Genomic DNA, 10,518 nt, shown 5'->3' on the forward strand with positions numbered 1-10,518 from the left:
CCACATTGCTGTGGCTCTGGAGTCACATGTAGGCCAGACCGGGTAAGGACGGCAGATTTCCTTCCCTAAAGGGAACCAGATGGGTTTTTCCAACAATCGACAATGGGTCATCAGTAGATTCTTAATCCCAGATATTTTTTATTAAATTCAAATTCCACCATCTGCCGTGGCGGGATTCGAACCCGGGTCCCCAGAACATCAGCTGAGATTCTGGATGAATAGTCCGGCGATAATCTCACTGGACCATCGCCTCCCCGTATGAGATCACATACCAAACAACTCAAGAACAGTTTCTTCCCTGCTGCCATCAGACTTTTGAATGGACCTACCTTTATATTAAGTTGATCTTTCTCTGCACCCTAGCTATGACTGTAACGCTACATTCTTCTCCCCTATGTACTCCATGAACTGTATGCTTTGTCTGTGTAGCGCGCAAGAAACAATACTTTTCACTACATCACAATAATAAATCAAATCAAAATGAGCCGGCCTCCTCTGTGGCAAAGAGTTCCACAGATTCACCACTCTCTGGCTGAAGGAATTCCTCCTCATCTCTGTTTTAAAGGATAGTCCCTTTAGCCTGAGGTTCTGCCCTCTGGTTCTAGTTTTTCCTACTGGTGGAAACATCCTCTCCACGTCCACTCTATCCAGGCCTCGCAGTATCCTGTAAGTTTCAATAAGATCCCCCCTCATCCTTCTAAACTCCATCAAGTATCGACCCAGAGCCCTCAACCGTTCCTCATACGACAAGCTCTTCATTGCAGGGATCATTCTTGTGAACCTCCTCTGGACCCTTTCCAAGGCCGGCACATCCTTCCTTAGATACGGGGCCCAAAACTGCTCACAATACTCCAAATGGGGTCTGACCAGAACTTTCTAATTTTTTTCTTAAATTGCAGCATGCTGCTGTGCAGAGGGACCTGGGTGTCCTTGTGCAGGATTCACAAGGAGTTGGTTTGCAGGTGCAGCAGGTAATTCAGAAGGCAAATGGAATTTTGTCCTTCATTGCGAGAGGGATGGAGTTTAAAAACAGCGAGGTTATGTTGCAGCTGTATAAGGTGCTGGTGAGGCCACACCTGGAGCACTGTGTACAGTTTTGGTCTCCTTACTTGAGAAAGGATATACTGGCACTGGGAGGGGTTGCAGAGGAGATTCACTGGGTTGATTCCGGAGTTGAGTGGGTTGGCTTATGAGGAGAGACTGAGTAGACTGGGGCTACACTCATTGGAATTCAGAAGAATGAGGGGAGATCTTATAGAAACATATAAGATGATGAAGGGAATAGATAAGATAGAAGCAGGGAAGTTGTTTCCACTGGCGGGTGGAACTAGAACTCGGGGGCATAGCCTCAAAATAAGGGGGAGCAGATTTAGGACTGAGTTGAGGAGGAACTTCTTCACACAAAGGGTTGTGAATCTGTGGGATTCCCTGCCCAGTGAAGCAGTTGAGGCTCCCTCATTGAATGTTTTTAAGGCAAGGATAGATAAGATTTTTGAACAGTAAAGGAATTAAGGGTTATGGTGAGCGGGCGGGTAAGTGGAGCTGAGTCCATGAAAAGATCAGCCATGATCTTATTGAATGGCGGGGCAGGCTCGAGGGGCCAGATGGCCGACTCCTGCTCCTAGTTCTTATGTTCTTATTTGTCTCTGCAGTGGTGGATTAGGGGTGTCCAGGCCAGGCCGAGTGGATGGGTGGAATGGCCTGAGAGACGGGCAAGATGGAGCCTGGGAAGGAATCGGGGTGGAAAGGGTGCGCAGTGTTGGGAGGGCCGAAGGTGAGAGAGGCGATAAGGAACAGGTTACACAAAACACAGACACTAATCAAACATGGATTGTGCTGAGTCACACACAGGACCTTGGTAACGGCCCTTCCCGCGGCCTACCCCGAGGCGTGGGGGAGGACTCCCGGCCCAGGAGGATCTGGCGTGACCAGCTATCTGTCACGCCCCTTCACCAGAGCGAGGGAGGGAGGGGGGGCTGTACCCTCACTATCTCACTCGCCCTACACACACACAACAGCGTCACATATTCCCAGTTGGAAGAAAGCAGTGAGCGAGGAAGGAACTTTCCAGAATTCTCTCTCTCTCGGCCTCCTGGGTTTGAGTTTTGGGACAGCAGTAAGTGAGGGCCGAAGGGGTTCGGGGTGCGGGGGGGGGGAAGGGGGGGGCGGGGAGGGGGGGGGCGGGGGGGGGGCGAACGGGGGTCGGTCACTTTGAGAAATTCCGCGCTGAAGTTTTTCTTTCCATCCCAGTTCTGAAACGGGATTTTTTCCACCGAGGTTCGCAGCCTCTGGTCTCCCTCCCTCCCTTCCTCCCTCACTCCCTCCCTCTCCCTCCTCCTGCCACACTCCCTTCATCTGCCCAGTTCGTCTATTTTGACTGTTCCTCCGTCTCGTTCTTTGTTTCTTCGTGTCCCATCTGTCAGTCAGATCCGAGACTCCATCCGCCCAACATCCCTCAATATCTCTCCTCCCTCCCTGTCTCTCTCTCTCTGTCTCTCTCTCTCTGTCTCTGTCTCTCTCTCTCTCTCTGTCCCCCTCTCTCCCTCGCTCTCTCTCTCTCCCTCTCTCTCTCTCCCTCGCTCTCTCTCTCTCTCCCTGGCTCTCTCTCTCTGTCTCTCTCTCTCTTTCTCTCTCTCTGTCTCTCTCTCTCTCTCTCTCCCTCGCTCTCTCTCTCTCTGTCTCTCTCTCTCTCTCTGTCTCTCTCTCTCTCTCTCGGTCTCTCTCTCTCTGTCTCTCTCTCTCTCGCTCTCTCGGTCTCCCTCACTCCCTCTCTCTGTTACCCGGTTTCTACGGCGTCTACATCTCTCCAGTCTCATTCTACCCTCACGCCCTCCCGCCCTGTTAAACTCCTGTCTCCCCAGTGCCGTCCACTCCCCTCTCTCCCTCTCTGCCTCACTGCTCCCTCACTCACGCAGCGCCCGGATCACACACCTCCACTCGCTCCCGACAAATACAATCCAACTCCTACCGAGCGTCTGTACACACACATTCCCTTTCTCTCCCGGCACTGTCAGAGGGTCAGTGCTGAGGGAGTGCCGCACTGTCAGAGGGTCAGTGCTGAGGGAGTGCCGCACTGTCAGAGGGTCAGTACTGAGGGAGTGCCGCACTGTCAGAGGGTCAGTGCTGAGGGAGTGCCGCACTGTCAGTGGGTCAGTACTGAGGGAGTGCTGCACTGTCAGAGGGTCAGTACTGAGGGAGTGCTGCACTGTCAGAGGGTCAGTACTGAGGGAGTGCTGCACTGTCAGAGGGTCAGTGCTGAGGGAGTGCCGCACTGTCAGAGGGTCAGTGCTGAGGGAGTGCCGCACTGTCAGAGGGTCGGTGCTGAGGGAGTGCCGCACTGTCAGAGGGTCAGTGCTGAGGGAGTGCCGCACTATCAGAGGGTCAGTGCTGAGGGAGTGCCGCACTATCAGAGGGTCAGTGCTGGGGGAGTGCCGCACTGTCAGAGGGTCAGTGCTGAGGGAGTGCCGCACTGTCAGAGGGTCAGTGCTGAGGGAGTGCTGCACTGTCAGAGGGTCAGTACTGAGGGAGTGCCGCACTGTCAGAGGGGCAGTACTGAGGGAGTGCCGCACTGTCAGAGGGTCAGTGCTGAGGGAGTGCTGCACTGTCAGAGGGTCAGTAGTGTATTGTACTCCTGGGGAACATTCAGTCCCTCTGAGCCTGGTACACTAGAGCAGAAAAATGCCCATTCGGCCCCTCTCGACAGTTCAATCCCTCTTTGGGATTGGTGCTTTGCCTTCCTGTCCAGAGGGGCAATCTTTTCACACAGAGGGTGGCGAGTGTCTGGAACAAGCTGCCAGAGGTAGTAGTAGAGGCGGGTACAATTTTGTCTTTTAAAAAGTATTTAGGCAGTTACATGGGTACGATGGGTGTAGAGGGATATGGGCCAAATGCGGGCAATTGGGATTAGCTTAGGGGTTATAAAAAAAAAGGGCAGCATGGACAAGTTGGGCCGAAGGGCCTGTTTCCATGCTGTAAACCTCTATGACTCTATAACTCGACTCAGAAGTTGATTAACAGCGCTGTGGATAACTGGTCATTGTTTCAGGATTTTGTTCCTGGGAAGTTTTGAACATGACTTAACGTTGCGATATTTCATTTTTTTTTATCTTATAGTGCCAGACTACACTATCACCTATTTCCCCGTCCGAGGTAAGCTGTCCTGACAGGTTTGACAGAGACTGGAGTTAGTGGGGATATGTTTTATTCGATTTGATTTATTATTGTCACATGTACTGGGATACAGTGAAAAGTATTGTTTCTTGCGCACTATACAGACAAAGCATACCGTTCATAGAGTACATAGGGGAGAAGGAAAGGAGAGGGTGCAGAGTGTAGTGTTACAGTCATAGCGAGGGTGTAGAGAAAGATCAACTTAATATAAGGTCGGTCCATTCAAAAGTCTGACAGCAGCAGGGAAGAAGCTGTTCTTGAGTCGGTCGGTGCGTGACCTCAGACTTTTGTATCTTTTACCGATGGAAGAAGGTGGAAGAGAGAATGTCCGGGGTGCGTGGGGTCCTTGATTATGCCGGCTGCTTTTCCCGAGGCAGCGGGAAGTGTAGACAGAGTCAATGGATGGGAGGCTGGTTTGAGTGATGGATTGGGCTACATTCACAACCCTTTGTAGTTCCTTGCGGTCTTGGGCAGAGCAGGAGCCCCAGACCAAGCTGTGATACAACCAGAAAGAATGCTTTCTATGGGGCATCTGTAAAAGTTGGTGAGAGTCATAGCGGACATGCCAAATTTCCTTAGCCTCCTGAGAAAGTAGAGGCGTTGGTGGGGCTTTCGTAACTATAGTGTCGGCGTGGGGGGGACCAGGACAGGTTGTTGGTGATCTGGACACCAAAAAACTTGAAGCTCTCGACCCTTTCTACTTCATCCCTGTTGATGTAGACAGGGGCATGTTCTCCTTTACGCTTCCTGACGTCGAGGTTGGGGGCGTGGGGAGACGGGAGGGTGGGTGTGTTTCCGTGCATTTGGCCTGTCTGACTGGCCTTGTGTTTGTGTGTCTCCTTCCCCCACTCCCCTCATCACTCCCGCCCCCCGCCACAGGCCGCTGCTCCTCAATGCGGATGTTAATGGCCGACCAGGGCCAGACCTGGAAGGAAGAGGTGATCTCCAAGGACGAGTGGGCCAATGGCAACATGAGATATTCGTGCGTGAGTATCGGGAGGAGGTGGGGACGGAGGGGTTCAGTCGCGTGTCAACCGGAGTCTGCGTGTGAGGGCAGGAGAGGCCCAGGCTTCATTCTTGGCCTCGTGGGTCAGTTGGCCAATCTCCCACAGTCGAATCCCACAGACACAGAGCAGGAGAGGCCCAGGCTTCATTCTCGGCCTAGTGGATTGGTTGGCCAATGTCAAACATCCCAGTGTGGCACTGAGTCCCACAGACACAGAGCAGGAAAGGCCTAGGCTTCATTCTCGGCCTAGTGGATCAGTTGGCCAATCACCCACACTCGAATCCCACAGACACAGAGCAGGGAAGGCCCAGGCTTCTGTCTCAGCCTAGTGGGTCAGTTGGCCAATCACCCACACTCGAATCCCACAGACACAGAGCAGGAAAGGCCCAGGCTTCATTCTCAGCCTAGTGGGTCAGTTGGCCAATCACCCACACTCGAATCCCACAGACACAGAGCAGGAAAGGCCCAGGCTTCTGTCTCAGCCTAGTGGGTCAGTTGGCCAATCACCCACACTCGAATCCCACAGACACAGAGCAGGAAAGGCCCAGGCTTCAGTCTTGGCCTAGTGGGTCAGTTGGCCAATCACCCACACTCGAATCCCACAGACACAGAGCAAGAAAGGCCCAGGCTTCTGTCTCGGCCTAGTCGGTCAGTTGGCCAATCACCCACACTCGAATCCCACAGGCACAGAGCAGGAAAGGCCCAGGCTTCTGTCTCGGCCTAGTGAGTCAGTTGGCCAATCTCCCACACTCAAATCCTACAGAACAGAGCAGGAAAGTCCCAGGCTTCATTCTCGGCCTAGTGGGTCAGTTGGCCAATCTCAAACACCCCTGTGTGGCACTGAGTCCCAACGATGGAGAGCAGGAAAGGCCGAGGCTTCATTCTCGGCCTAGTTCCGGGTTAGCCTGACTCCTGCACTCAGCTGAGTGGGCACTGAGCGCAAAGGCGGAGGACCCCATGAGAGACGGCAACCAACCGCATTGCCCTTAGAGTTGGAGTTGAGGCTGGGGTTGGGGGGAGGGGGGAAGTGGGTGACAGTCAATGAGGCCACCCTGAGATATAGTCAGCCATGTTTCTGCATCACCCCCTCCCAATCCCGTTCCCATCACCGCACTACATGTGGTCCAAGTCCCGCACGGGACAATTGCCTTGGAACTGCCCTCTGAAGGAGAAAGCACATTCTTCAGATGGGAGTAAGGCCCATTTTTGCCCCCCCTCCCCTCCCCAGTCTCTCAGGCCTCCAAAGACCAAAACTCGAACACCAAATCCACAGCTAATCCGACAAGAACGAGGGCACGGGCGTTAGATGCCGGATGCGTACAGACGACGGGTGTACAATGTCTCAATTCGCTCTCAACATCCCTCCCTTTTGGCCTTCCTTTCAGGCTTTTGGACAATTGCCCAAGTTCTCAGATGGGGACTTTGTCCTGGTCCAATCCAACACCATCCTCCGGTACCTTGCTCGTCAACACAGTAAGTATGTGGTGGGAGTACACGCGGTCTAATACGCAGGGTAGAGCATGGAACAGTACAGCACAGGAACAGGCCCTTCAGCCCATCACCTTGTGCCGAACATGTTGCCAAATTAAACTAATCCCTTCTGCCTGCCCACGATCCATATCCTTTTAGCGGATGGTGGCAGCGTGGTTAGCATTGCTGCCTCACAGCGCCAGGGACCCGGGTTCGATTCCCGACTCGGGTCACTGTCTGTGTGGAGTCTGCACGTTCTCCCCGTGTCTGCGTGGGTTTCCTCCGGGTGCTCCAGTTTCCTCCCGCACTCCAAAAACATGTGGGTTAGTTTTTTTTGGTCAATTGCCCCTTAGTGTCCAAAGATGTGCAGGTTAGGTGGATTGGCCATGCTAAATTGCCCATTCGTGTCCAAAGATGTGCAGGTTCGGTGGATTGGCCATGCTAAATTGTCCCTTAGTGTCCAAAGATGTGTAGGTTAGGTGGATTGGCCATGCTAAATTGTCTCTTAGTGTCCAAAGTTGTGTAGGTTAGGTGTATTGGCCATGCTAAATTGCCCCTTAGTGTCCAAAGATGTGCAGGTTAGGTGGATTGGCCATGCTAAATTGCCCCTTAGTGTCCAAAGATGTGCAGGTTAGATGGATTGGCCATGCTAAATTGCCCCTTAGTGTCCAAAGATGTGCAGGTTAGGTGGATTGGCCATGCTAAATTGCCCCTTAGTGTCCAAAGATGTGTAGGTTAGGTGGATTGGCCATGCTAAATTGCCCCTTAGTGTCCAAAGATGTGTAGGTTAGGTGGATTGGCCATGCTAAATTGCCCATTCGTGTCCAAAGATGTGCAGGTTCGGTGGATTGGCCATGCTAAATTGTCCCTTAGTGTCCAAAGATGTGTAGGTTAGGTGGATTGGCCATGCTAAATTGTCCCTTCGTGTCCAAAGATGTGCAGGTTAGATGGATTGGCCATGCTAAACTGCCCCTTAGTGTCCAAAGATGTGTAGGTTAGGTGGATTGGCCATGCTAAATTGCCCCTTAGTGTCCAAAGATGTGTAGGTTAGGTGGATTGGCCATGCTAAATTGCCCCTTAGTGTCCAAAGATGTGTAGGTTAGGTGGATTGGCCATGCTAAATTGCCCATTCGTGTCCAAAGATGTGCAGGTTCGGTGGATTGGCCATGCTAAATTGTCCCTTAGTGTCCAAAGATGTGTAGGTTAGGTGGATTGGCCATGCTAAATTGTCCCTTCGTGTCCAAAGATGTGCAGGTTAGATGGATTGGCCATGCTAAACTGCCCCTTAGTGTCCAAAGATGTGTAGGTTAGGTGGATTGGCCATGCTAAATTGCCCCTTAGTGTCCAAAGATGTGTAGGTTAGGTGTATTGGCCATGCTAAATTGCCCCTTAGTGTCCAAAGATGTGCAGGTTAGGTGGATTGGCCATGCTAAATTGCCCCTTAGTGTCCAAAGATGTGCAGGTTAGATGGATTGGCCATGCTAAATTGCCCCTTAGTGTCCAAAGATGTGCAGGTTAGGTGGATTGGCCATGCTAAATTGCCCCTTAGTGTCCAAAGATGTGTAGGTTAGGTGGATTGGCCATGCTAAATTGCCCCTTAGTGTCCAAAGATGTGTAGGTTAGGTGGATTGGCCATGCTAAATTGCCCATTCGTGTCCAAAGATGTGCAGGTTCGGTGGATTGGCCATGCTAAATTGTCCCTTAGTGTCCAAAGATGTGTAGGTTAGGTGGATTGGCCATGCTAAATTGTCCCTTCGTGTCCAAAGATGTGCAGGTTAGATGGATTGGCCATGCTAAACTGCCCCTTAGTGTCCAAAGATGTGTAGGTTAGGTGGATTGGCAATGCTAAATTGCCCCTTAGTGTCCAAAGATGTGTAGGTTAGGTGGATTGGCCATGCTAAATTGCCCATTCGTGTCCAAAGATGTGCAGGTTCGGTGGATTGGCCATGCTAAATTGTCCCTTAGTGTCCAAAGATGTGTAGGTTAGGTGGATTGGCCATGCTAAATTGTCCCTTCGTGTCCAAAGATGTGCAGGTTAGATGGATTGGCCATGCTAAACTGCCCCTTAGTGTCCAAAGATGTGTAGGTTAGGTGGATTGGCCATGCTAAATTGCCCCTTAGTGTCTCTTGTACTCAATGCCCCGGCCAATAAAGGCAAACATGCCTTCTTTAGCCAATTGTTTGAGGCCTACTCTTCCTCAGGGAATTCCTGAGGCCCACACATCAAATCACGCACTAATATTGCCAAGGCGGCCATGTAGAGATCTGGGCAGTGGGCGGCCGAGGGGCAGGTGGTCTGGATGCTGCTTGGAGACACTTCAGGCCTGCCATGCTCTCTGGGCACTGCGGGGGGCGCTGGGGTCCCTCATCAATCCCCCCCACCCCCCCCCCCCCCGCCTCCCCCTGAATGATATTTTGGTTTGCAAAGAACAGGACGGCACATGAACAGGCCCTTCGGCCCTCCAAGCCTGCGCCAATCATGATGCCCAAACTAAACTAAACACAACCCTTCCGCCCCTACTCGGTCCGTATCCCTCCATTCCCTCCCTATTCATGGACCCATCCAGATGCCTCTTAAATGTTGTTAATGTTCCTGCTTCCACCACCTCCTCTGGCAGCGCGTTCCAGGCACCCACCGCTCTCCGTGTGAAAAACCTCCCCCGCACATCTCCCTTAAACTCCCCCCCTCTCACCCTGAACCTGTGCCCCCCCCACCCCGTGTAACTGACACTCCCACCCTGGGGAAAAGCCTCTGACTCTCCACCCTGTCTCTGCCTCTCATCATTCTGTAGACCAGGTCTCCCCTCAGCCTCCGTCTCCCCTCAGCCTCCGTCTCCCCTCAGCCTCCGTCTCCCCTCAGCCTCCGTCTCCCCTCAGCCTCCGTCTCCCCTCAGCCTCCGTCTCCCCTCAGCCTCCGTCTCCCCTCAGCCTCCGTCTCCCCTCAGCCTCCGTCTCCCCTCAGCCTCCGTCTCCCCTCAGCCTCCGTCTCCCCTCAGCCTCCGTCTCCCCTCAGCCTCCGTCTCCCCTCAGCCTCCGTCTCCCCTCAGCCTCCGTCTCCCCTCAGCCTCCGTCTCCCCTCAGCCTCCGTCTCTCCTCAGCCTCCGTCTCCCCTCAGCCTCCGTCTCCCCTCAGCCTCCGTCTCCCCTCAGCCTCCGTCTCCCCTCAGCCTCCGTCTCCCCTCAGCCTCCGTCTCCCCTCAGCCTCCGTCTCCCCTCAGCCTCCGTCTCTCCAGTGAAAACGATCCCAGTTTATCCAACCTCTCCTCACAGCCGACACCCCCAAGACCCGGCTACATCCCGGTGAACCTACTCTGCACTCTCTCCTTTACCTTTTAACGTTGTGTTTTAGTGATATGATGTCCCTTGTGATACGACCCAGGCCAGAAATGCCAAGGTGTTTTATGAAGCTCGCCCAGACCCGAAAGCTTTCCATTTGAGTTTGGCGTTAGGGTAAGCATTAGATGTTCCACTCCAGGTATGATTCAAGTGCCCACGAGGGAACTTTTACCAAACAAAGTTTATTTAAGAACACGGCCAAAATATAACAAAACAAATTAGCAAAGCTTTAACCAATCACAAGAGTTTAAACATAAGACATAGGAGCAGAATAGGCCACTCGGCCCATCGAGTCTGCTCCGCCATTCAGTCATGGCTGATATTTTTCTCATCCCCATTCTCCTGCCTTTTCCCCATAACCTCTGATCCCCTTATTAACCAAGAACCTATCTATCTCGGTCTTAAAGTCTCTCAATAACCCGGCCTCCTCTGTGACAAAGAGTTCCACAGATTCACCACTCTCTGTCTGAAGAAATTCCTCCTCATCTCTGTTTTAAAGGATCGTCCCTTTAGCCTGAGGTTGTGCCCTCTGGTTCT

The 10,518-nt window shown here is 52.7% G+C and overlaps 1 protein-coding gene across 1 annotated transcript in view; it reads left to right on the forward strand.

Moving 5' to 3' along the window:
* The first annotated feature begins 1,891 nt into the window (after positions 1–1,891).
* LOC144488163 (glutathione S-transferase P-like) overlaps positions 1,892–10,518 on the forward strand; it is a 19,153-nt gene continuing 10,526 nt past the window's right edge. Inside the window, exons 1-4 of the mRNA XM_078206188.1 lie at positions 1,892–2,116; positions 4,114–4,149; positions 5,050–5,156; positions 6,562–6,649. Of these exons, the coding sequence (XP_078062314.1) occupies position 2,116; positions 4,114–4,149; positions 5,050–5,156; positions 6,562–6,649 (232 nt within the window). The 5' untranslated portion in view covers positions 1,892–2,115. The remainder of the gene's footprint in view (positions 2,117–4,113; positions 4,150–5,049; positions 5,157–6,561; positions 6,650–10,518) is intronic.

The sequence above is a fragment of the Mustelus asterias genome, unplaced genomic scaffold (genome assembly GCF_964213995.1).
Source record: "Mustelus asterias unplaced genomic scaffold, sMusAst1.hap1.1 HAP1_SCAFFOLD_1346, whole genome shotgun sequence".
NCBI lineage: Eukaryota > Metazoa > Chordata > Chondrichthyes > Carcharhiniformes > Triakidae > Mustelus > Mustelus asterias.